The sequence below is a fragment of the Kogia breviceps genome, chromosome 1, assembly GCF_026419965.1.
Source record: "Kogia breviceps isolate mKogBre1 chromosome 1, mKogBre1 haplotype 1, whole genome shotgun sequence".
Classification (NCBI taxonomy): domain Eukaryota; kingdom Metazoa; phylum Chordata; class Mammalia; order Artiodactyla; family Physeteridae; genus Kogia; species Kogia breviceps.
In genome coordinates, this window is record NC_081310.1 from 71,618,484 (window position 1) to 71,646,243 (window position 27,760).

General features: G+C 41.9%; 1 protein-coding gene across 4 annotated transcripts in view; it reads left to right on the forward strand.

The window, feature by feature from the left end:
* Positions 1–27,760, forward strand: part of SLC22A15 (solute carrier family 22 member 15) — an 86,178-nt gene that overhangs the window by 41,281 nt on the left and 17,137 nt on the right. For all 4 annotated transcript variants that reach the window (XR_010840641.1, XM_059058472.2, XM_067033862.1 and 1 more), the window contains exons 3-8: positions 2,639–2,771; positions 3,404–3,568; positions 9,919–10,048; positions 14,297–14,512; positions 19,662–19,802; positions 23,277–23,362. Coding sequence is in view for 3 of the 4 variants with exons in the window: in XM_059058472.2 (XP_058914455.1) it covers positions 2,639–2,771; positions 3,404–3,568; positions 9,919–10,048; positions 14,297–14,512; positions 19,662–19,802; positions 23,277–23,362 (871 nt within the window). In the remaining variant the exon portion in view is untranslated. The remainder of the gene's footprint in view (positions 1–2,638; positions 2,772–3,403; positions 3,569–9,918; positions 10,049–14,296; positions 14,513–19,661; positions 19,803–23,276; positions 23,363–27,760) is intronic.

Genomic DNA, 27,760 nt, shown 5'->3' on the forward strand with positions numbered 1-27,760 from the left:
CCATAATTCAAAAAGAGTCATGTACCAAAATGTTTATTGCAGCTCTATTTTCAATAGCCAGGACATGGAAGCAACCTAAGTGTCCATCAACAGATGAATGGATAAAGAAGATGTGGCACATCTATACAATGGAGTATTACTCAGCCATAAAAAGAAATGAAACTGAGTTATTTGTAATGAGGTGGATAGACCTGGAGTCTGTCATAGAGAGTGAAGTAAGTCAGAAGGAGAAAAACAAATACCGTATGCTAACACATATATATGGAATCTAAGAAAAAAAATGTCATGAAGAGATTAGTGGTAGGACGGGAATAAAACACAGACTTACTAGAGCATGGACTTGAGGATATGGGGAGGGGGAAGGGTAAGCTGTGACGAAGTGAAAGTGGCAGGGACATATATACACTACCAAATGTAAATTAGATAGCTAGTGGGAAGCTGCCGCATAGCACAGGGAGATCACCTTTGTGCTGTGTGACCACCTAGAGGGGTGGGATAGGGAGGGTGGGAGAGAGGGTGACTCAAGAGGGAAGAAATATGGGAACATATGTATATGTATAACTGATTCACTTTGTTGTAAAGGAAAAACTAACACACTATTGTAAAACAGTTATACTCCAATAAAGATGTTTAAAATTTTTTTTAAAAAAATAAATAAATAAAAATAAAGTATACAGTACAGGGGTATTAAGTACATTTGCATCTTTGTGCAACCATCACCACTGTCCATCTCTACAACTTTGTCGCTATCCCAAACTGAAACTCTATCTTCATTAACCAGTAACTCCTCTGTCTGACAGCCCCTGGTAACCCCTATGCTACTTTCTGTGTCTGTGGATGTGACTACTCCAGGTAAAGGAAAAACACTCCTCTGGTTTCTTCTCTACCGGCAGCTACTTCCCTTCAGACACTTCTGCCACCAAATGTAGGTGGGTGGGAGTGTGTGTGTGTTTGTGGAGGGGGAGGTTACCACCTCAAGCCGTTTTGCCACACCGGCTGGGTGTCCCTGCAGTTCAGTTCAGTTCTGACACCATCTACCTGGAGTTAGTATCAGATCCCACAGGTTAGGGTTCAGTCCCACAGGACTGCCCCTGCCCCCCACTTCAGACACCAGTCACAAGTTCAGGCTGTTTCTTGTGCTTCTGATCAACTGACTGTAAATCAGAGGGTCTTACGACCTCTTCCTTCAGTTAGATTAATTTGCTAGAGCAGCCCACAGAACTCAAGAAAACATTTTACTTACTAGATCACTGGTTTATTACAAAAAGATATAACTCAGGAATGGCCAGGTGGAAGAGATGCACAGGGCAAGGTATGGAAGGATGGAAGGGACACAGAGCTTCCATGCCCTCTCTGAGCTGACCACCCTCCCAGCACCTGCCCATGTTCACTAACCCAGAAGCTCTCCAAACCCCTTCCCTTTGAATTTTTATGGTGGCCTCTTACAAAGGTGTGATTTATTAACCCACTGGCTGTAAGCAGTTGATTCAACCTCCAGTCACTCTCCACTACCCAGAGGCCTAGAGGGTAGGGCTGAAATCCCAGCCCTCTCTTCACAGGGTTGGTTCCCCTGACAACCAGCCCCCATCTAAGGGGCTTTCCAAAAGTTACCTCATTAACATAAGCTCAGTGTGGTTGCAAGGGGCTTGTTATAAATAACAAAAGACACCCATTTTACCGTTATTGCTCTGAAGCTTTTCCAGGAACTGGGAAAAAAATCTAAATATTATTAAAAAAAGATATCCCGGTGGTTCTTACATAGGAAATTATGAGGATTTCAGGAGCTGTGTTCCAGGAACAATGGATAAAAACCAAATATATGTTGCTTATTGTAAATTACAGTATCACACTCATAATTGGAATCATACAGTATTTTCCCTTTTGTCTGCTTATTTCACTTAGCGTAAGGTCAAGGTTCATTCATGTGTAGCTTTCCAGAATTTCATTCCTTTTTAAGGCTGTATAATATTCCATTAGATGTATGTACTACATTTTGTTTATCCATTCATCAATGAATGGACATTTGGGTTCCTTACATCTTTTGGGTATTGTGCCTAATTCTGCTATGAACCTTAGTGTACAAAATCTGTGAATCCCTGCTTTCAGTTCTTTTGTGTATATACTCTGAAGTGGAATCACTGGATCATAAGGTAATTGTATGTTCAATTTTTCAAGGAAAGTACTCAAGAGATTTTAAACCCATTAATTTATTGGAGAAGAGGACCATTCATTTTTTTGCCTCATATATGTCGTGTAAAATGTTAGGTGTCAGAGAAATGGAAATTAATGGGATACGGCTCCTCCTGTCTAGAAACACAGGGACTTAGGATGAAAGACGTGACCAACAGATGAGTAAGTAATTAGCTGTTACATACTGTGCTCAGTGCTGGAACAAGATGTGTATAGACTGTTGTGGGAGCACTTTATAATAATGATTTCTGGGGTTCCTGAAGACAGAAGCTCCTTGGGTGTTGTCCTGGATGGACGTTGTACTGAATTCCAGTTAATAGTGGTAATGCAGTGGAGAAGTTCCAATATTCACGTTTTTGTTGTACATTTGGTTTTTTTAATAGCTCACTCCACCCATCCATCTTTTCTGTGACCTAAATGTCTGCCTTTTGTTTTTTTCTTTCTCTAGTGGTTTTTAATTGCCAACAGATCTTACAAAGTGAGTGCAGCAAGCTCTTTTTTCTTCAGTGGTGTGTTTGTGGGAGTTATCTCTTTTGGTCAGCTCTCGGATCGGTTCGGAAGGAAAAAAGTCTATCTCACAGGTAATCTCTTAGTGTTCATGGACTGAATAAGAGGAGTTATTTCCCTAAGGTTCCCAGGGAAATAATAAGGGGACCATTTCCTTAAGGTTCTCAGGGAATTGCCACGTGGACCCGGAACTGATTTTTATTTCCCTGGCAAGAGGCTGAGTTGATTCTGGCCAGGCATTTTAAAGTGACCAGCATACCCGAGGAAGGCCAGATGTTTGCACTGTAAGCTTTTCATGGTGGTGAATTCTACAATCCCTGGATTCTAATTCAATCCATGTTTCTAAGGAAAACAAAGATTGAGGCAGTCTACTAGATCCATTTCCTTATATCTTGTGTGCTGATTCATTTCAGATGAGCTTTATAGGATTCAGCATAGTCCTCTTGACAAGCTGAGTATGAGCTAAGATTTTTCAGTTTCCAGCATTGTTAATAATTGAAAACTTCGCATGACAGAAATCAACTTGTAACAAAGAAAACCTCAGTTTTTCTTGATAGTCTTTAAGAGAAACTTTTTTAAAAATAACATAGCTCAGAAAAGTTAAATTCACAAAGATTTATCTTTACAAACTAATGAATATAATACATTACGTTCATCAAATGCTGTTTTGTCTCTGGATTATTGAATAGTGTTCTTCTCTTTCTAGGTTTTGCTCTTGACATCTTATTTGCTATCGCAAATGGGTTTTCCCCCTCATATGAGTTCTTTGCAATAACTCGCTTCCTGGTGGGCGTGATGAATGGAGGGATGTCGCTGGTGGCCTTTGTCCTGCTGAACGAATGTGTGGGCACCGCCTACTGGGCACTCGCAGGTACTGCTTCAATCCATGCAGACATGGAGATGGGGAGCTGCTCATCGAGCCTAAAAATGCACTCGGACTTGAGGTGCTCTATCCAACTATTAGATTTGCTTTCCTGAATTTGTTCTATATGACCTTGAACGAGTCATTAGTCATTTTATTTGTATTTCTCTCTAGATAGTCTCCCATGGGGCCTGCCTCACAGATGGTGACCTTGCCCCTATCCTCACAGATTGCCTAAGGGCTTTCGTTAACTGCTTTTTACCGGTAAAGAGAAAAATAGTGCGGAGGAAATACTAGAAACTCCTTTCTTAGTGCTTTTGTATTGTATTGTATTAAATCCTTGTCTCATAGGCCTTTCTGATTTTTACTGGTCTCTTCAAGTTAGTAGTACTCTTGTATTTCTTTAATGATGTTTAAGTTCCAAAATAGAGGCCATATTCTGTATTATTTTTAACTATCCCATCATCTTCTTAAGAACTACACTATAGTAAAATAAATGATTTTAAAGCTTCCTTGACTTAAAATAATGTCTTAGGAGAACAACTGCACTAAGACTCTACTTTGTGGACTGTAGGTTTGCAGTGAGAACTTTGTTTCGCTTTCCATTCATTTGACAATTACTGAATGCTATTGATGTTCTTGTACTAATATGGGAACAAGTTGACTGTGGGACTGTAGAAAATTGCCTGCATGAGGATGTGGATGAGAGCGTGCCAGCTACCATTTGCTGAGCATCTGTTATGTGCCAGGTACCATGCTAGGCATCTGACTCATATCTGTAATATTCCCTGAGCCTACAAGCTAAGAATTTCTACCTTCATTTTACAGATGAGGACACTTCACCTCTGAAAGGAGGGGTGATATGCCCATTTTCACACAGCTCATCACTGACGGGGCTAGGATGACGCCAGGCTCATGTTGTCCCACTGTTCCCTGAGTACCCCCCTCTTAGATCTTCAGTGGGTCACCTTATAAGAATACTGGTCTGCTTAGCCTATTTTTCTCTCACTGGGTGGTGTTTTCGGAGTTGGTGAGGGCTAATGTATTGAGCTGGAAGACAAAGCTAAATAAAATAAATTTTGCTCTATTTGTATGTCGACCAAACTGCTGTCCAAGCTGAAGGACACAGAGGGTTGGACAAATTAGAATTAAGGTGGGGAGCAGGAGACACCTGCTCCATCCTAGCAGGACAGGCTTCCTGCCTGTCTCTTACACGTGGTGCTTTTTTATTACTCACTTTATCTATAGCAGCTTTCAAAGCCTTTACAGATGGGCTTCTTTTTTCCCTAACCCAGCTCCTAAGTCAGGATCAGTGAGAAAATGTCCTCTGAGTCTTCAGTTTGCACTGAGACTTTTAAGGTCACTTTTTCAAGTAGTGGGTTCAGACTTGCTGGGACTTCCCAAGAAGTGAGTAATGATGGGATCACGACCACTCACATTGTCCAGGGAAGACACAAAGGCACCCTCTTCTGGGGTTTTGGTTTTCCTGAGTCTAAAATCTCGCTCAGGGACTTACCTGGTGGTGCAATGGTTAAGAATCTGCCTGCCAATGCAGGGGACATGGGTTCAATCCCTGGTCCGGGAAAGATCCCACATGCCACAGAGCAACTAAACCCGTGCGCCACAACTACTGAGCCTGTGCTCTAGGGCCTGCGAGCCACAACTACTGAAGCCCGTGCACCTAGAGCCTGTGCTTTGCAACAAGAGAAGCCACCGCAATGAGACGCCCGCGCAACCCAACGAAGAGCAGCCCTGCTTGCTGCAAGTAGAGAAAAGCCCGCAGCCAGCAACAGTGCTGGCTTTATTTTGGCAGTGCAGCCAAAAATAAATAAATAAATAAATTTTTAAAAAATAAATAATTAAAAAATAAAATCTTGCTCATGTTAGAGCATCAGGAGTACATATTTTTCATGTACCCAGAACATTCCTCTATTAAAATATTCACATTAGACTCTAGTTGTTCCATGAAGAAGATGCTGTCTTACAAAACACATATAACTGCCCCCACCCTACCCACTTCTCTAGGACTGTTCCTGTCCTGTTGCATATTTTGGGCAAAAAGAAAGACCTCCTGGTCTCTTGCTTCCTTGCCATTCGGCCTAAAGCCAGTGAAAAGATTGCTTTTAAAACGCATTTACCTTCCATTCTTGTCCTTGAAGCCGAGTTAAGATGGAGCTATTAAAATTTCTATAGCAAAGGGAAAAGGGAGAAAGGAAAAAAACCTGCAACAGTGGTATCAGATGGTTGCCAAATTCAATGTGAAATTCAGAAGGAGCTTGAGAGAGTTCCCTGAAGGCCAGTGCACTTGACCTGCACCAGGACAGAAGTAAGATTCTGATGCCCCTGGAACTCTTTTGTGAGGAGCTTCCTTCGTCCCTCTCCCATGAGCCGAGTCTTCCCCAGAATTTTGTCCTTGGCCTTTCTTTCGAAGCTCTTTTCTCTCCAGCACAAGTTTATACATTCCTGTGGCTTCAGATACGCTCATGAACTGCAAGAAACTGAGAAAAAAACCTAAAAGTTTAGCAATAGGGAATTAGTTGGAAGTAGCCTAATTGTTTAGCAGTTAAAAAAAGATTTTGAAAAATTGTGCTTGATTACAAAATATTTGCAGTATGTATAAAACACTATGTAAAGTACATATAAAAAATATAAGTACAAACTGAAAACATCCATTTTTGACCAATTTGCAGTGTATTGCTTAACAAGAATGAGGATAATTGATTGAAAGTTGTTGAGAATAGAAAAAAGAAAATACTAAAGCTATGAAAAAGTCATATTAATATATTTATTATTTTTCTTATATAAATATCTTATAACAAAAGGAATTGATGTTCATTGTAAAAAACATCAAGAGCATATAGAAGTGAAATATAAGTAATACATATAGTCCTACCCACGTAAAGACCACCACTGTAAACATATTGCTATGTATCCTAGAGCTTCTCCTTTGCATATCTGTTCTACAACATTCATTTATTAAATAGACCCCGCCAGGTACCAGACACTGCCTTTATAGACACTTGTGATAAAAGGGTGAACGTGGCAGGCCAGGGTGGGGGAAGGTCTTTGCTCTTACGGAGCTTATGTTTTAATCAGGAGAGGCATAACCAATATGAGGTAATTTCAGAAAATTTTAAGAGCAGTGAAGAAGATTAAACAGGGTAATAGACTAGGCAGTAAGTGCAGGGGACAGATAGAGAAAACCGAGACGTAGGTGTTTGATCTGATCAAAGATGTGAATGATGAGGGAGACCTAGGCATGTGAGATTCTGAGAGAACATTCCAGTCAGATGGAATGGCAAGGACCAAGGCCTGAGGTAGGAATGAGCTTCTCTGAGGACCTGAAAAGATGCAGTGTGGAGAGACAGGGGGAGGTTGGGATGAGATCAGGTCGGAGGGGCAGAATGATACAGGGCCCATGATAGGCCACATGAGGAATTTGGGTTTTTTTTTCACTCACAGTGCAGTGAGTAGCCAGTGAGTGAATTAAAGAGAGGAACAATGGGATCTTGTATACAGAAAGATTACTCTGGTAGGCGTGTGAAGAATGGATTATAGAGGAGCAAGAGTAGAAATTGAGGGGTCATTCAGGAGGCTGGTGTGGTTGGCCCCATGCAACCCAGAGGCAGCTTAGACCAGGTGGGAGTAGTGGAGGAGGAGGGAAGAGGGTGCATTTGAGCTGGATTTGGTGGGAACGTGACCTGTTAAAAGAACCAGCAGAAAAGGCAAGAGCAAGAGGAATCAAGGGGACTTCATGGCTTGTGCTTGAAAACTGGAGGGATCACTGGAGACATTTACAAAAACGAAGTCATTGCTATACGCTGTTTTCTAACCTGCTGAAATTTGGCTTTTACTAGTGCGAACTGAGTGGGAATAGCAGACATGAAATTAATTTAAAATAAGCAGAAAAGAAATCTGAAAAATAGGCATAAATACCCAAACGCCCATAAACAGTTACACAACCACCTATGGTTCGCCAGAATTACAATGTGCAAAAGTGGTGATCTGAAGTGTTCTTTTTTTTCTAATTAAATTTTTTAACCAAATGACCTAGAGCCTTACCACACCTGTATCCTTCTCACCTTATTACTGTCGTCATTTCGGGGCATACACGTGCAGCTTCTTGCTGGATATTAGATACAAATGTCTATTGGCACCTCAAATTAAATATATTGCTTTCTTTTACCTAAAATCTCCATCCTCTTCTGGGAGCTCTTTCTATAGTAATGTCATCATTTTATTTAAAGCCATTAAACTAGAAGCTTGGAATCATTTCCTCCTATCCATTATATCCAGTTGATACCAAGTCTTTCTGAGACAGAGTTTCAACTGTGATGAGCTTAGGTATGAAGGGAAATCATTTGGTTAACACAGCCAAACCACAGAAGAGCCAGGCCCTTACAATACCTGGAACCCGGAAGTCAGATGCATCTCATTTCTGTTTCCCATCATCTCTGAGGAGCTTCCTCTGCTCAGTCAGGGATGGGGCCCAGCAGCTCTCAGGTTTCACCACCACGTCCAGTATTTAAAATCCTTGGTAGGAGCTCTGATGGTCCCAGCAAGAGGCCCATGACTGGCAGCCCTGACTTGAACCACAGGGGTAAAGTAAGGGGAGGTCATCTCTCTGAAAAAGGGAAAGCATTCTTGGAATTAGAAAGGAGTGCTAGGTAGACAGTATTTTATAATTATTGATAGAGGAGGCTAGGTAGAGGAGGCTTCCAGATGGCTTTTGGGGGGAGGTTAATGGATATAAGGGGCTATACCCATTTTAACAGTAGGATGATAAAACGTCCTCACATTTGTACCACATGCATTGATTGTTTCATTTGAAACCAATAACTACCCTTTGGAGTAGATATTATTTCTCTTTCCTTGATAAGGAAACTGAGGCTCAGAGACATTTAGTGATTTGCCTAAAGTCACACAGCAGCATGTGGCAGAACTGGGGTCTGAACTTGGTCCCTCTGAAGTGGTCCCATCCTGTGGTCTCTTGTCTTTTTGCCTACATTGTTGTCAGTGGACACTGGGTACTCAGGACTGTTCTGAGCAATGACAGAAAGCCTTGTTCTTGGAAACCAGGTGCTATTCGGTGCAATGTAATGAACCTGTAATAGCTATTGATTACCTTACGTTTCCAGGGAAATCACAAGGAATGGAAGTCCGCCTTCCCTTACTGAGCGAACCACATGCTCTGATTGGTTTTCTGAGCGCACTGGACTTGCTGTCACAGCAGCTTTTGCTTCTGCGTCCCCCTTTTCCTCACTAGGGCAGACAGCATACAAGGCATTGTTTTTGTTATAGGTTAATAATCTATGGACAAGAATAAAAGAAACATTTGTCTTACAGGATTGTTGTATAAAATGCTTGTAACAAGTCCTATTGCTGTGGGATGCCCACAGGAGCCCGCCTTTCCCCAGAATGGTGGTGACGGGGAGGGGAACGGTACAGAGTGCAGCCTCTCCAGTCAGACAGACCAGGGGACAACGCCTCCTGTCTGGGCCACACACAGCCCTGTGTCTTTAGGCAGTTGCACTTAACTTCTCTGAGCTATGTGGCTGTATATAGCTAATAATGGTACCTGCATTATAGGACAATGTATGGATAAGGCTTAATACTCGATAAATAGTAGCTATTATATAAATAAATAGCGATAGATTTAACTACTACTAATAGTAGCAGGTACAGAAAGTATGTCAGAGGTATAGAATTTGCAAGTATATTGGGTAAGGCAGTGGGTTTGTACCCATTCAGCATTTATTTCAAAAACCACAGGATCCTTAACAACCCCATAGTTGATGTTTTTTCTATCAGCGTGCTGACAAAAATTCATGCTTCATAGAACTTATATTCTACTTGGGATAGACAGACAAGAAACAAATATAACTGATGGTGATACATATGATGGTGATAAATTAGGTGGAGAAGAACAATAGGGAGAATTGAGGAGTAGGTTGTGATTTAAGATAAGGATTTCAGTGACAGCCCCTGTGATAAAGATGCAGTCCCAGCATTGTCATAATCTCATGACCTAAAAACCTTCCCACCATGCAGCAAACAATATTTCCAAGCCTCAGCCACAAGTTCAGGTGGATGTCAGTACAACATCAATGCAGAAAGCACTTGGGCAGGCCCTTAAAATTCATCTTGACCACATGTGGTTTGTATTTTTCATCTGTCCTTCCTTCTTTTCCACTAATTTCCTGGCCTCTCTTCTAGTTTTATCATCAGATCCTCCATGTTTGTGTAGGTTTTTCTTTCTGCTGACATCTCACAAGGAAGGGATTGACTCCGTGACCTGGGTTGGAAATGGGGCTGCAGATGGTCCTTTCCCCAGTAACAGGTCTCTTTTCCTGAATTAGGGTCGATCGGTGGCCTCTTCTTCGCAGTTGGCATCGCCCAATATGCCCTGTTGGGATACTTCATCCGCTCCTGGAGAACCCTAGCCATTCTGGTTAACCTGCAGGGAACAGTGGTCTTTCTCTTATCTTTGTAAGTAGTTTTTCCTCTTAGACTTTTTTTTTTTTTTTGCTGTATGCGGGCCTCTCACCGTTGTGGCCTCTCCCATTGCGGAGCACAGGCTCCGGACGCGCAGGCCCAGCGGCCATGGCTCACGGGCCCAGCCGCTCCGCGGCATGTATGATCTTCCTGGACTGGGGCACGAACCCGTGTCCCCTGCACCGGCAGGCGGACTCTCAACCACTGCGCCACCAGGGAAGCCCTAGACTTTTAATTTAATATGCAGAAGGAATGTCTTAAGAGGATGCTGGTCAACGAGCGGCGTTATTCCCTTTCAGGAGTTTGCCTGAACTGACTTTGGTGAAGAACTAAATTCCGCAAGCGCTCCAATGCTTGGCAGCTCCTGGGAAGAGAGATGCTTAATTAATTCAGAATGCAGGTATCCCTTGTTTAAAGTAACCTCTCACTAGAGTGCATTTTAACCTTCATATTGCCAATGGAGGGTACCAATTTATTTTTTAACCTAACGCTTCAAGCTTAAAGATCTTCAGGCTTGGTCAGATCACGTGCTAGGGGTGCGACTGAGGTATGATATAGAGCAATCTGTGCATATTGAATATATAGTGACACCTCTTCATCCCACGGATGAGTATAATTTCAGGGCCTCTACATGTGGACATGGGAAGATACTCAGATATGGGAGATATCCTTAGAGTGCATGGACTCAAAGCAGGAAAAGGGTGATGCCCTGGTCAGGACAGGGTTCTACAAAAAACTCATCCAGAGTATCACACCATGGTCCTCTAAAGACTGTAAGACGAGCCACCAACTTAGGCCTATTTCACCAGAAGTTTTATTGTGCTTCTGAAAGGTTTTCTCCCCTCAGGTATCAGACCTCTAATTTTAATCATTAAAATCTTTGAGATAAATACAGTTTTCAGCCAGTGGTACCAGCTTTCTTCTGTGAAGTGAGAGATACCCGTAATAGAATTTTCATTCAGATAGCAATTTGATATAGTAATTCTTTATTCAAGTTCTACTAACTGAGATTTGGTGGGAATTGACCTAAAATCTGTTTTCATCCTCTCTTTGAAATTAAGAGGATTGTTAAGTACAAAAATGAATATAGTAGAAATAGTTAACATATATTTAGAAAGGCACAATTTATGAAATGCATTTAGTTATGTGAAATAGAGTGACATAATTTTATTAGAAAGGAAAACTAACCATATTTTATTAGCTTGTGTATTGTAAAATTTTGGAATAAATGGGTTCCTAGTATAGTTCCTTGAATTAATAAGCATTCATATAAATATCAGTAGATCAACAAATTTTCTTTTTAAATATTTAATAAGTCACATACTTCTTAATCAGGCTGGCTTTCATCTCTCCTTCAATAGCACAGTGACTTCACTGGATGATCCGACCATTCTGCTTTTCATTTTCAGAATGTGTAGTCTGTTTGTTACTGCTTAGTGCTAGGTGGGGACATTGACTCACTGGGAAATTAATTCAGGTCATGAAAAATAGAAAACAGAGAAAAGAGCATGTAAAATCACAATGTATGTGTGTTCCATCAGGCCTAGAAAGTAAGGCTTGCTGCAGTCGGCCTCCAGTTTCCCTCCCATCCCATCTCACACACGCTGCTCCAGGCACACTAAGCTGCTCTCTGTTCCAGTTTACAGCTTAGGCTTGTCTGCCTCCGTGTCTCCTACCCAGTGCTATTGCCAGCTCCTTCAACACCCTTCTCCCCATCCCTCTTCTTTATTAGTTAATAGCGTTCCCAGTTTGCTCAAATGCCACCCCCTCCGCACTTTTCCAGGTCAGACCTCCAGTCATTTGCTTTCTTTTCTTAATTCTGCAGCACTAAACTGGCACCCTTCAAGTGGCCCCTTATTTCTGCCTCACCCAGAGCCTGTCCTCTTTATAAAGCAGGAGCTCTCTGATAGCACAGGCTCTTTGCTCAGCTGCATTTCTCCCAGCTCCAGAGCTCTGGGCCTTCCTCCACGCAGTAGACGCCTCGTATCCATTGGGCAGATGTTGGCACAAAAAACCTTTGGAATTAGCCTGCATTAGCCATCAGCAACATCAGAAAAAGTCATGTTATTTTAGAGACATACCTTGTTTGTTTTACTAGAGACAGTATTACTTAGCTTAAAAATTCCTTATTTTCGCAATACTTGAATTTGGATAGTTTTACTTTAGAAACCAGTGCCCCCTTAATTTACAAAGGTTTTCCCCCTTTAAAGAAATTCACAGGACATTTTTGAGCAGAGACCTTATTGTTAAATTAGCACTGTAGCTTCTAAAGGTGAGCACAGCACTGTGTAGCAGGCAGCATGTTCAAGGGCCTGCTTTTTCTTTTAGAAACATGTCTTACTGTTTTGCATGTGCAGTCAGCGTGTGTTAGAACTCATATTCCCAAATCTATCCACTGGCAACTAGGTGAGGCTTCGTTACTGAGAAGCTTATATAGGCTTCTCAACATGTGGAGAAATATCAGGTCCTAAGTTTACATGATCCAGATAAACCCTTTCCCAAGTAGAAATCGCTTTATTAACTCAGAGTCAAATTTCCAAAGCCTGAATATCTCTCAGATATCATCATTAAATATGATTTATATCATTTCAAAAGTAATTTTTATTGCTATAAACAATTCTGAAAACACAGAGAAGCTTAATAGGAAGGGGAAAAATGACTTAAATTATCCAAAGATAATAATGACTTTCCTATATTTTGACTATTTCCTTGTTGATCCTTTTTCACTCCTCTTAATGCCCCTCAGCTTTCATTTTTATTATCATAGACTTTCTAGCATTTCACTTATAATTCTATCCCAAATATACTCTCTGTACTCACCCCACTAGTCTTATATTCTTTTTATTTGTAGTTAGACTTGATCAGGTAGTTTTACATAGGTACCTCATATACGGGCTGGTGGACAGGGCCAGTGGATCCAGTGATGATCGGCAGACATAACTTCCAACAAAACAACCTTTTACTTGATTATTTACTTGTGTATTAGTAACAATTATCAGATAGCAGTGAAAAAGTAAATAAAAGAATTTTTCAGGATGTTGTAGAGGCCTTTGTTCCTGCTTTTGTTGTCAACCAAGTGTTGTACATGAATAATCTCTCCCCAGTAGCAGAACTCCTGGGAAAACGCCTGCTTTTTTGTTTCTGTGTCTTTCCTCTCAGCACCTATTACATTGCTCCATACAACATGAAAGTGTTCAGTAAATGGTTATTGATGAACTGGCTGTCCATGAAGTTCCAAATCCTGTGGTGTTTGTTACCAATTCACCATCCTTACTGAAAGGCACCTTAAATAGCTTTTTTTAGTATTATTCATGCAAGTTTCATTTTAGGAAAATAATAGCAGATTAAATCAAAAGGTACTTGATGTTGTGTTTTGTAAACAAGGCTTCCATGTTCCTGCCACCCTTTGGTTTTTGAGAAGTCCTCTAAAAGTATGCAGAACTGTGAAGAGGAGAAAAGATACGTAATATCTGTCTTGAAACTGTTGAAAGATATCAGTGGCAATAGAAATGTTCAATACTTTGTAGCTATAGTAAGAAGTAACTGTTGTTTTGGAACTGGAGAAGTTAACCAGAAAATAAACTTTTATTCTTGAAGGTCTTGGGGGATCATGAAATATCCTCAGGACATATTAAAGTGAATGTGTTAGCTGATTGGAGTATTTTAAAGCTTTAAAGCTCAAAAGTAACTAAGGTGTGATAAACCCTTTTTCATTTTTATGTGTAGTCTTAAAATAATCTCTACCTTTTCAATAACATATCACTGTGTTGAAGACACTTAAAAATTCTTTTCTGATGGATAATAGAGATTTTAATCTTCTTTGTGAGGCTTTTTCAGAACTTTAAAAACCCACTCTACAGTATTATTCTGACAACACTTGGCTATGATTTAGAGCCATTCTCTGACACATGCTTTCTGAAGAATTACTCAGTACTGTAAACTTAACTTGCCATTCATATATTAACATTTACTTAAAAGTAAACACATACTGTTTACTTTTTTACTGCAATTTTGGGAGTGTGTTTTTGGTTTCCATTTGTTTTAAAGGAGGTCATCATTTAATGATGGCAGCTGTTGACAGTAGCCCTCTCTCTCTTCCACATGTCACTGGGAGAGTCAAGCTTTAGACCTAACTTGGAATCCGGTTGTGGTTTGGGGACCACGTATGGCATGGGTGATTTGTCTCCTTCTGGTGCACGTGTACCTATATGAATATACAGCCTTTGATGACATCTCTTTCAGATTCATTCCTGAATCACCTCGTTGGTTATACTCCCAGGGTCGACTGCGTGAGGCTGAAGCCGCGCTGCACCTCATCGCCAAGAGGAACCGCCAGCTCAAGTGTACCTTCTCACTAACACAACCGGCTAACAGGAGCTGCAAGGAGACGGGAAGTGTCCTGGACCTGTTCCGCTACCGGGTCCTCTTGGGGCATACTCTGACCCTGATGTTCATCTGGTAATTCTCTCTAAGAGCTCTTCTGTTGATCTGCAACTCAGGTTATTGATAATCAGTTATTTCTTCAGGGTTACAGAAAATTTCACTTTTTCCTTCAGCCTGAAGTTGTTTCCAAAGAAACAAGCCTCCCCCCCCCATCCCCCAGCTTAGGTGTTGTGCTCACCTGTGCTTTCTCAGCATCCTCCCCTTCAAGGAGGAAATGATGGTTCCTGGTGGCAGCTTTACTGAACTTGTAGAAGTAGGTGTCAGAAGCACATCTTTGCTTATGAGGTATTTAATGCAAGTTTTTAAGTCCCCCTTCCCCACTCCAAAAAAAAGGAAAGCAAGGAAGCACACCAGAGACAGAAGACTTTCTAAGGAGGACTTGGAGCACCTCCCCTTGGTTTTGGCCTCAGGCACTTAGATGGCACATTCTAATTGCACTGGCATCCCACTGAGATCCTTGGAGTGTGAGGTGACAGCCTCAAAGCCACATGTGCAAGTCAGTGAATGAACGGATTAGTACTCCCTGAACCTGATTTTCTAGTTTGGCTGATTCTGACCTGCCCTCAAAATGTTCTCAGCGTTAATGTAAATTGCACTGAATGGTTCAAGATTGTGCCATTTAAAGAATTACATTGTGGAAGAGGGAGAAATGGATGGTTCATACGTAGAATTTGTGGAGTACCATAGGTTTTAATATTATTCATTCTGTTAAAGTGTCATAAATGTAACTTGGTCCAGGATTGGACACAAACATCATATTTACTGGCCTAGAGGACTGTTGTGCTATGGTTTGCCTGTATTTGGCAAGAAGCCTGCATAGAAACCTACATTTTTCACTTGGGAAAAGAGGAGAGTCATTTTATATTAAATTAATCATATATATAAAGCTAAAAAGAACAGTATATTGAGAATAAGAAACTGCCAAGATAGTTTTCTAAATCTTGATTCTCTTTTCCCACCTAACCGAACCCTGGCTACCACCTGTATGGTTAGGGTCCAGGTCACATCAGCTGCCACCGTCCCCACTGAGCCAGCCTAGTGCTGGAATATCACAGATGCGTAAGAAATGTTGAATGAAGGACACAAGTTTGGAGGCATGGAGATTAAGGGAGCCTTTATTATTTATTTATTTATAATTTTTATTGGAGTATAGTTGATCTACGATGTTGTGTTAATTTCAGGTGTACAGCAAAGTGAATCAGTCATACGTATACATATATCCACTCTTTTTTAGATTCTTTTCCCACATAGGCCACTACAGAGTATTGAGTAGAGTTCCCTGTGCTATACAGTTAGGTCCTTATTAGTTATCTATTTTATATATAGTAGTGTGTATGTGTCAGTCCCAACCTCCCAATTTATCCCTCCCCCCACCCCCACCAGTAACCATAAGTTTATTTTCTATATTTGTAACTCTTTTTCTGTTTTGTAGATAAGTTCATTTGTACCCTTTATCTTTAGATTCCACATATAAGTGACATCATATGATATTTATCTTTCTCTGTCTGACTCACTTCACTCAGTATGACCATCTCTAGGTCCGTCCACGTTGCTGCACATGGCATTATTTCATGCTTTTTTAAAGCCAAACCTGACAATACAGCGTAGGAGCTACTAATTTGAGGTTCCACCAATTGTACAGGAAATCCTTACAAAGTATGTTCAGGTACTTAGGCTCCATAAAACTGCATTTGCATGTCAAGTAGACAGTCAGTCAAACCCTCTGCCTTGAAGGAAGTATCTACTTTCTTAGGGATTATTTACTTCTTGTTTTTAAGTTTTTGTTTTTTCCAGGAATATTAACTTTTGGGTTCTGGCCTTCAGGGGATAAAAAACAGACAGACAGAAAAACAAACAAACTAGACTTAGAGCTAGGGAGAATGTTCATGTTTATTTTATGTCTTACACGGCCAAAGGAGCTGTTCTCAAATAAACTTCTTCCCCGGGGCTCAGAATGTTAAAATACACGATAACAGAGACAGTGTCATTCCACATACTGCCGTTCTTTTTGAAGGTGCTATAAAATTCTAAAATTTTCTCTGTGGATCTGTCATTGAAGAAAACCTTAAATGGGGAGTAAAATTATATCTCTGTGCTTAACATCTGTTCCTTTGGTTATTTCCCACAGTAGTGCTTTTTTTTTTAGTACGCGGGCCTCTCACTGTTGTGGCCCCTCCCATCTCGGAGCACAGGCTCCAGACGCGCAGGCTCAGCGGCCATGGCTCATGGGCCTAAGCCGCAGCATGTGGGATCTTCCCGGACGGGGGCACGAAGCCGTGTCCCCTGCATCGGCAGGCGGACCCTCAACCACTGCGCCACCAGGGAAGCCCAGTAGTGCCTTTTTAAATAGTTCTTTGATGCCCTAAATATACTGTTAAATGTTACACAAGCATTTTAAATTTTGTTTGGGGCCCATAAACAGGATTGAACTGATTTGAATAGCTGTAATCATGCATCCCCACGACCAACTCTACCAGCAAAGAAATCTGCCAGCAGAGTCTGAGACCGTAGGCCTTCCTTGCCCAGGTTCTCCCCATTTTCTCTCACCACCAGCTGGTAACTAAATTCCTCTAGTGTCTTGAACTGGCTCTGTTTATTTGTGCCCTACTTGCTACCTTCACAACTTAGTTTAAATATGTATCTGTGTTTCCATTGCTGGAATACTTCACTGGGATTTCTATTTTAAATGCAGAATAGATACACACTAACACATACAACACATTAGGAATAGCGTTATGTAAGGGGGGGGGTTCTCTACTGCAGATGGAAAGGATTTTTTAAGTACTTCAGGAAAATATGTTAAGTTCTCTAGCCTGCTGCTTACAGGCAAAGTGCTCGCGGGGACAGGGAAAACAGAAAATTCAGTGTCACCTTGCATCCTTACCTGTGATGTCCCAGCTATGACTGCTCATCATCCTCAGTATATGAATGACAGCTCCACCCAGGAAGAAGTAATGGGAAGTAGCTGCTGCCTGGGCTAATTTGCCAGAGAGGGATGAGTCACTAAGCAGGCCAGCTCCAGGGGTCCATCGTCCCTCCCCATCCCTCTCCTTGGTTCCTGTGGCCCATTCTTAATAGCCCAAGGCATTTGGCCCATTTTGCTGTTTTGGCAGAGACGGAAAGAAAGCTTTCCCTTTCCTGTTGGTCTCATCATAGCTGCAGCTCATTGGACTTTTTCTACGGAAAAGAGAAGCAAATGGGAATTTCCTCATAATAAACACTTGTCAAAATGAATTGTAAAAACAAAAACTGATGAACTTCCGAAGTCTTATACTATTTGTATAGAAATTTATGGTTACAAAGGGGGAAAAGGGAGGGGGTGTGGGATGAACTGGGAGATTGGGATTGACATATATACACTATTGATCTATGTATAAAATAGATAATTGATGAGAACCTACTGTATAGCACAGGGAACTCTACTCAATGCTCTGTGGTGACCTAAGCGGGAAGGAAATCCAAATAAGAGGGGATATATGTATAGGTATAATTGATTCCCTTTGCTGTACAGCAGAAACTAACACAACATTGTGAAGCAGCTATACTGCAATAAGAATTAATTTAAAAATTTATGGTTTACAAAATGTGTTCGTATATTAACAAAGCCTAGTCAGGGTTTATTTTCGTTCTATTCTAGTTTGTTTTATTTTTAATACTGCAATTTCCTAGGCACAAAAGGTTTTACTTTCTGTGGTTTCAGTTACCCAAGGTCAACTGCATTCTGAAAATATTAAATGGAAAATTCCAGAAAGAAACAACTCATAAGTTTTAAATTGCATGCCATTCTGATTAGCGTGATGAAATCTCACTCCCTCCTGCTCCATCCCACGTGGGACCTGAATCATCCCTTTGTCCAGCATATCCTGCCCATTAGCCACTTAGTCACTGTCTTTCTTATCAGATCCACCGTCGGGTATCACAGTGCTTGTGTTCAAGTTACCCTTATTTTACTTAATAATGGCCCCAAAGCACGAGAGTAGTCATGCCAGCAATTCGGATGTTCTCTTACTGGGCCTAATTTATAAATTAAACCTTTTCATAGGTGTATGGCTAGGAAAAAACATAGTATATATAGGGTTCGGTACTATCTGAGGTTTCAGGCATCCACTGGGAGTCTTGGAACGTATCCCCAGCTGATAAGCAGGGGCTACCGTAGTCACTTCACTCTGGAAGAAGTTCCTATTATTCCCCAACCTGGAGTTTCAGGATGGCCCTTGCTCCAGCGTAGCTCCTGGGCTGCGGGATGTGGGCTCTGTGCCTGGCACAATGCCTGCCTCCTAGGAGGCGCCCCCTCAGTGTTTTGGCAGTGACGTGCAGAAATAGATGCAGGGCTTTGATCATCCTAGAGGAGCCTGCCTCTACTATGGCCCTCGTCTTCTCTTTCCTGTTCTGGGCGTCTATAGCATATGCACTCGCGTAACGCCAGGAGGGGTTGAGAACCTGGTCAGGGGTTAGAGTCCCTGTCACCCTGGCCTACAGGCCACCCGCTGGTGACCCAGGCACTTATCAGCATCTGTTCTCAACACCATCCTCTGTTGGCTTTCTCTCTGGGAGTTCTTTATTCTTGAGTCATTTCGATAATATCACAATTGCCTAGGGCAAGTGTTCTATAAGTTGTTGCATTAAATAAAGTAAGAATAGAGTCACTGTCTTCATTTAAATGCAGAAAAGTGTGATGAAAGCACAAGCGATGTCTCCTCTGTCAGGAGCTGGCCACACATTTGCTGCTTTTTTTTTTTTTTTTTGTGGTACGCGGGCCTCTCACTGTTGTGGCCTCTCCCGTTGCGGAGTACAGTCTCCGGACGCACAGGCTCAGTGGCCATGACTCACGGGCCCAGCCGCTCTGTGGCATGTGGGATCTTCCCGGACCGGGGCACGAACCCATGTCCCCTGCATCGGCAGGCGGATTCTCAACCACTACGCCACCAGGGAAGCCCCACACATTTGCTTTATAGAGCATCTGGATGTAGCTCAAATCATTTCCAAGGGCCCTTTATTTTTTATTTTGTCCTAGTATAGAAATTATATTAGGATAGAAAGCTTAGTGGGAGAGTCAGGCTTACTGTTTGAGCCAGATGGCATTGTTGAACCAAGATTTGAATCTTCTCTGGTAAATTCTTACCGGCTTTTTATTGTCTTTCTTGTCTTTCACCCCCAATTGCAGGTTTGTGTGCAGCTTGGTGTATTATGGCCTAACTCTCAGTGCAGGTGATCTAGGTGGAAATATTTATGCCAACTTGGCCCTGTCTGGCCTCATAGAGATTCCATCTTACCCTATCTGCATCTACTTAATTAACCAAAAATGGTGAGTATGGGTGGATATGAAGTGCACCATGTAGAAGACACACACACACTAACATACATAAATATCTAAGTATTATTGTCTTTGTCCATATGCAGAATCTGCTAAGTACTCCATGGTGATTAGAATTCTTTTCAGACCAAACACAGTGAGAATTCATTTTTTAGTGTGTTATTTCTTAGGCTTCAAGTTTATGAGTTATTATGTAGGGGTTTTTTTATTGAAGTATAGTTGATTCACCATGTTGTGTTTCTGGTATACAGAAAAATGATTCAGTTATACATATACATATTCTTTTTCATAATTTCTTCCATTATAGTTTATTACAAGATACTGAATATAATTCCCTGTGCTGTACAGTAGGACCTTGTTGTTTATCTATTTTATCTACAGTAGTTTGTATCTGCTAATTCCAAACTCCTAATTTATCCCTCCCTGCCCTTCCCCTTTGGTAACCATAAGTTTGTTTTTATGTCTGTGAGTCTGTTTCTGTTTTGTAGATAAGTTCATTTGTGTCATATTTTAGATTCCATGTATAAGAGATACGATATTTGTTTTTCTGTCTGACTTACTCAGTGCAATAGTCCATTCATGTTGCTGCAATGACATCATTTCATTCTTTTTTATGACCAAGTAATATTCCATCATATATATATATATATATATATAATATTCCATCATATATATATATATATATATATATATATATACCACATCTTCTTTATCCATTCATCTGTTGATGGGCATCTAGGTTGCTTCCATTTCTTGGCTATTGTAAATAGTGCTGCTATGAACATTGAGGTGCGTGTATCTTTTCGAATTAGAGTTTTCTCCAGACATATGCCCAGGATTCGGATTACTGGATCATATTGTATCTCTATTTTCAGTTTTTTGTTTTTTTTTTCTGTACGCGGACCTCTCACTGTTGTGGCCTCTCCCGCTGCGGAGCCCAAGCTCCGGACGCGCAGGCTCAGCGGCCATGGCTCACGGGCCTAGCCACTCTGCGGCATGTGCGATCTTCCCGGACCGGGGCACGAACCCGTGTCCCCTGCATTGGCAGGCGGACTCTCAACCACTGCGCCACCAGGGAAGCCCTTTTTTTAGTTTTTTTAAGGAACCTCCATACTGTTTTCCATAGTGGTTGCACCAATTTACATTCCCACCAACAGCGTAGGAGGATTCCCTTTTCCTCACACCCTCTCCAGCATTTATTGTTTGTAGACTTTGATGATGGCCATTCTGACCAGTATGAGGTGATGCCTCATTGTAGTTTTGATTTGCATTTCTCTAATAATTAGTGATGTTGAGCATCTTTTCACGTGCTTATTGGCCATCTGTACATCTTCTTTGGAGAAATGTCTATTTAGGTCTTCATAGGTTTTTAACCCAATATTAAGACGTTACCACCCAACTGTTTTTGAGCAGTCTGTGTGTGATTTGTTCGTCCCAACATGTGGGAATATTGACTCGACGTAGGTAGAGCTCCATGACCCAATCACTATCATTTAGAAACTCTCACATAAGACAAAGAGCTGGAGGAATGAAAAAGACTTTTCTTTCCTCTTAAGATCCCCTGGACTTTGTTGAGAGGAAGAAGAGATCCTGCTTTTGCTGTTCATTGTCAGTGGGCACAGTTTTGAAATATTTTTTAAAAGTTCTTTTATAGAGCACCCTTTCCTCAGCTTTCTCAGATTCCTTCTGTTATTGAACCCCTGACCAGGGCAACTGAAAATTGTGAGCTAGGAAACATTTGGATTTTGCCATTTCTCATTCTCCAGAAATCATCATTTTTACCAAAACAGCATTCCTTTAGCGTTGCACTGGGTGCTGTCGTCATGGATATTGCGGTCAGCTCATTTTAAAGGGCAGTTTTGGATTCTGTTCGATTGAAGGGCTTTTCTCTGGGGAGTGGTTCCAGTTGCCTCTGCTGACCCCTCTGTTAGTGACTGAGTGTGCTTTCATCATGGTCCAAGGGCTGAGCCAGGCAGAGTATTCAGAAATCTGTTCCCACCATCCCCGGCGTGCTTCCTGTTACAGCTTCCTGTGCCCCCTCCTCTGATGACCATGGACAGTGTTACAAGGACACAGTCGATGGGGGTGTGTGTCCTAGGTGTCGTTGCATCCCTAGTGCCTGCCTAGAATGATGCGTATCACTTGAAAGACATTCAATACTGACTGTTAAATTAAGCACGATAACCTGGAGACCCGAGTCCTTCCCTGTCTCCCAGCCATCCGCACCAGAGCCAGGATTAAAATCTGAAGCAGAGGGAAGGAACACCACCTTGGGGGTCAGGCAGACCTGCATCCAAACCTAGTCTTAGCCTCTTGTTAGTTTTATAACTTTGAGAAGCTACCTTGCTAAACCTCCATGGTCGCTATCCTTAAACCAGGGATCATAAAATTCCCCTGGAAAAATTGTTATAAAAATTACAATAACAGGGCTTCCCTGGTGGCACAGTGGTTGAGGATCCGCCTGCCGATGCAGGGGACACGGGTTCGTGCCCCGGTCCGGAAAGATCCCACATGCCACGGAGCAGCTAGGCCCATGAGACATGGCCTCTGAGCCTGCGCGTCCAGAGCCTGTGCTCCGCAATGGGAGAGGCCACAACAGTGACAGGCCCGCGTACCGGAAAAAAAAAAAAAAAAAAAAAAAAAAATTACAATAACATTGAAGCTCCTGACAGAGGACCTAACACATTGCCGGCTCCTAGTAAAGGAAGGCTAATCAATGTTCGTATCTTCCTTCTAAGTCTAGAGCTCTTATTTGAAAATTATTTCTCCCAAGAAAGTGTGCAATAAATTTCACTTAATTCTGACATGCTAACAGGAGTTTCTTCATGTGTGTCTTTTTAAGAGAGAGAGAGGTGTGTTTAAAATTTTAACTGCTTAAGATACAAGTAACCAGAAAATGAAATGAGCTGGAAGACTCCATTCTCCATGTCTCAGTGTTATTCTCTAGAAGACGGAGAATATAACAGCATATGCCTTACAGGTTTATTATTAGCATTAAGTAAGATAACATAGACAGAAAGCATTTCAGCACAGAAAGTGCCTGAAACATAGCACTCACAGAAATAGATAGAATGATTCCCTATTCTTTTCCTGCACACATGATTTAAACCCGCCATCCAGCAAGTTTTCCTTGGCTTTGTGATGGTTACTTATTTATTTATTTTTTAAAAATAAATTTATTTATTTACTTATTTAATTTTTGGCTGTGTTGGGTCTTCGTTTCAGCGCGAGGGCTTTCTCAAGTTGCGGTGAGCGGGGGCCGCTCTTCATCGCAGTGCGCGGGCCTCTCACTGTCACGGATGGTTACTTATTTCATGTCCTGGTCAGTCACAGGTGCCACCCACTCCTTAAGAAAAGATGAACATATAATGAAAGTGAGGACATTAAAAAAGGAAGGTTAGGGGGATGAAGCAGATGAATATATAAGATTCTTAAGGGAAACGTAAATTTCTTTGTATTATTTAGGTTTGGTCGGAAGCGGACATTAGCAGCATTTCTGTGCCTAGGAGGACTGGCTTGTCTTATTGTCATGTTTCTTCCAGAAAAGAAAGGTATGCCTTTCCAATTTCTACATGAGGGTTTTGAATAGCACTTTTATTACAATGAATCTCAATATAGTGGAGCGATCACCATATGCCGTGCTTCATCTCTGTGATTGCATATTATTTAACAATGGTGTGGGATATAATGGGCCAGATTCTTTCCATTGCCTATACTATTCTCCGGGTGAATAATGTGCTTAGAGGTGCACTATTAATTCTTTCAGGCGATTAAGCTACCATCTGGGGTGTCTGGACTGCAGTACTGGTGATGTTGGAGTTGTTTATTTGATGATGATGTGGGCCATTTAGTTCTGCACAGAAGGAGACTCTGTCCAAAGCTGCAGATTGACCTCCTCATTCCAGCCAGTCATAGACTGGAGATGAGAGGCACTGGTTCTCCACGGTGGCTTCGGCACCCCTCATTGTCTCCATCAATACTCCCAAGCCACCCTGATAATAACAGCAGCACAATTATTGAATAATAGTCACTGTTGGTGACAGTTGACCTCTCATTCTTATAGAAAGTGTGAATAAAACATCCTTAGGAAACTTGCTATTTTTATATTTGTAGCTTTGCTATGTAAACACAGCTTTAAAAAAAGGTCCCTTTGGCATCCATATCTAACATGACTTCTGCCCCTCTATAGAAATACTATAGATAGTGCTGGTCCTCAACCTCTTTTCCGCACTAGCACACCTGAGACATGCCCTCTATTACATCAAAAACTGTGGTTTTAGCAGTGATTGTCAGCTGTAAGAAGTGGGTCATAACAGACTCTCTGCTGCTAGGGAATAGGATACAATGAAAGCCCTGTTTTGGTGACTTTGGGATTTTGACAGGGTTCCACCATGGAGCTTGTTCTTCAGGTGGGAATCATTGTGAAATGGTTTAAAATAATTTTTTCTTTTTTGGCTGCACCGTGCGGCCTGTGGGATCTTAATTCCCGGACCGGGGATTGAACCCAGGCCCCGGCAGTGAAAGCTCCGTGTCCTAACCACTGGACCACCAGGGAACTCCCTAACATAAAGTTTTGATAACAACTAGAAATGCGGCTGACGAATTCATTTCCCGTCGGAGCATACCATGTATTAAGTGCTCCTTTGGTGATCGCTTTTCCTTAAGGGTCAGGTGTACCAGCGTCTCACTGAAGACTCCAAGGCTACATGTCCTAGTTATGCAGCCCTCCAGTATACCTGCTGTGCTGCTAGCTGCCACCGGGAGTTCTGTGCCTTAAATCCAGAACCCTGTTGGTTCACTAGTTAGTATTTTACTCAATATTTAGAACAGCCTTGGGGACTCCCCTGGTGGTGCAGTGGTTAAGAATCCACCTGCCAATTCAGGGGATATGGGTTCGAGCCCAGGTCCGGAAAGATCCCACAGGCCATGGAGCAACTAAGCCCACGAGCCACAACTGCTGAGCCCACGTGCCACAACTACTGAAGCCTGTGCACCTAGAGCCTGTGCTGCACAACAAGAGAAGCCACCACAATGAGAAGCCCGTGCACCACAACGAAGAGTAGCCCCTGCTCACCGCAACTAGGGAAAGCCTGCACGCAGCAAGGAAGACCCAATGCAGCCAAAAATAAATAAATTAATTAATTTTTTAAAAAAAGAACAGCCTTACAGTGATTTTCACGGAATCCTGGAAACTAGAGAATTCAGTAAGTTTGCCATCGAGGCTTCCCTGGTGCTGTAGCACTTGTAAACCACACACACAGCCCCTCTCCTTGGACACGCGTGGGCACGGTGGCATTCAGTATTGGTAGCCTAGCATGGTGGGTACTGCCCAATGAAGAGTGTACTATATGTTTTCTTTACTATAGGCCATACTTATACAGACATGTATATATATTTATATAAGATCTACCTATCCTAGGATGGAACGTTTGAGGGAAAATAAAATGGGAGGCCAAGAAAAAAAAAAGTAACACTTCCAGTTGTGAGCCAAGATTGTAACCTGAGAGTAGCCAGGAGCTTCCTGTCAGTAACCATGTTTTCAATAAATACTCTTTCATGTACAAAAAGAAAAAAATGTCATAGTTTTAAGAAAGTTGTTACCTGTGCTAGTGCCAGCAAAAGGAGAAACTCGACTGTTGCCCTGCCGTGGGCTCGTAGAACTAAGTGCCCAGTTCTGTTTGTCTGGGACAAGACATTAATGGGCTTCAAATCACTGCAACTTTCAGTTCAGCAGATTCTGTTTCTCATAGACAACCTAGAAATTCAGTTGTTTTCTACCTGTAATATCCAGTGGTCTATTTATTACTCTATAGAGAGAAACTTTTCCTTGTTACTCTAAATGCCCCTGTAAGCTGTCACACCTTGACAAGCCAGGCCGATGCATGTCTTTCCTCACTCCCACGTATCTGTACTCCAGGTACCCACACCCTGGGCCTCTGCACACAGCCCTTTCTACACAAACCCAAAGGGAAAGCAGATGCGTGGTCTCCCATCTAGACCAGTCACCACCCTGTGCTCACGTCCCGTCTGTCCTAAGCGAGCAGCGGAGCCCCTCATGGGTCATGCCCTTGGCGGACACTGAGTAACAAACACAGCACGTCTGTCTTACGCACCCACAGATGTGCCCCGGGAGCAGGATTCCTGCCGGAAAAGTGGATGTAGTCTATGTTTGAAGATTTCCAGAGAAAGAAGTTCCATGATGTTCCTTAGCAAGTAGTTTCTATTTTTAATAGCCACGCAAAGGTTAGAATGAGCTCTTCCACTACAGCTGAGCCCATTTCCTTTCGTTTTATTCATCACCAGAGATAGAGAACAGATGGTCACACCTTTTTTGCATAATCCTTTCTCTCTTTGCAGGGAGTATCTAGCTATTCCTGAATCTTCACTACTTTGAGCTAAAAGTATTTATTCTTCAAACTTTCTTTGAACCTTTCATATTTTACTCTTCAGAATATTTTGATTGCTTTCTTTTAAATCTCAATTTTTTCAAAGTGCCGAGGGTTAGGCTACCTGTTGTGAAAGTTCTGATAAATATATATTAAGAAAGAAACCTAGCAGTTGGAAAACATCTGTTACCATCTTACGTGAGCTTGGTGACCACTCATTTTCTCACTGATTTTTATGCTCATTTGCCCTCACTTTTCCCACCAAACATGCATTTGCTCTCTCTGTCAACTTAGGTGGCCCTCTACCAACCAACTCTTTTTTAACATCTACGTATGACTGTGATGCTCAGTGTCTGAGGTACAGACATAGGGATACCTCTATAAGAGACGGCCAATAAGCTAGAAAATAGATTGCTTGGCATTCCTTAGCCTATGGTTGATAATTATTGGACAAAAGTGTCCTATTCAGTACATATCTGCACCCTGGTCGGCCTCCAAGTAAATGTTCTCCCCTGAGGGCAGTGTTACCAAGTGGCCACTAATTTCTTCCACAGATTGGTCCTCATACATTTTACCTGACCTCTCTCCTTGCTTAAAGGGTCCTAATTAAGCTGTAATACTGGCAACCATTTATTTTAAAAAAATATTTATTTTATTTATTATTTATTTGGTTGTGCTGGGTCTTGGTTGCAGTAGGAGGGCTCCTTAGTTGTGGCATGAGAACTCTTAGTTGTGGCATGCATGTGGGATCTAGTTCCCTGACCAGGGATCGAACCCTGGCCCCCTGCATTGGGAGTGAGGAGTCTTAACCACAGTGCCACCAGGGAAGTCCCCTGGTGACCACTTATTAAGTGTTAACTATGTGCTGGTTTCTCTTCATACATAGAGGTATTACCTCTTCTCCCCATTTCCTAAGGGAACTGAAGCTCAGGTAGGTCAAGCAACTTGTCCAAGGTTGCACAGCAAGTAAGCAGCACACCTGGGATTCAGATCCCACGTCTCTCTGACTCTAAAATCAGTGCTCTTTGGGGAATGCTTATTTGTCCTCTTAGAGTTTTCAGACCAAAGTATTCATTGCACATGGTAAAGCCATAGCCTTAGAGAATTAATGCTGCCTGACTAGGACCCATTCTTAACTCTTCAGTGGGCAGGCCTGATGGGAATTGGCCAGAGTTCAAGAACCTGGCGTGTCAGGGTTGCACTGGGTAAGGAGGTTGGCAAGGAGGTTTCTGGCAGTTGTGATCCTGCCAGAGAATCTGAATTCTGGGAAGTCACAGCACATGACGAGATGAACAGTTTCACAGTTGAAGGGAGTGTCCTCAGACTGAGCTCTAGCAGAACCTTTATCTCTCATTGCTTTGTTCAACCTCGGCCTGTCCATTCTTTATTCATTTGACTTCTCTAGGGCCTGCTATGTACAGGGTACTATTTATAAATGTGGTCTGGTTCCTGGCCTCAAAGAGCTTATAATCTAGTGAGGAAAACGAATGATTCATAAAAACAGAAACAAAAACAATAAAAACAGAAGGTGCCATATGAGAATTGACAACAGAATGCTACAGG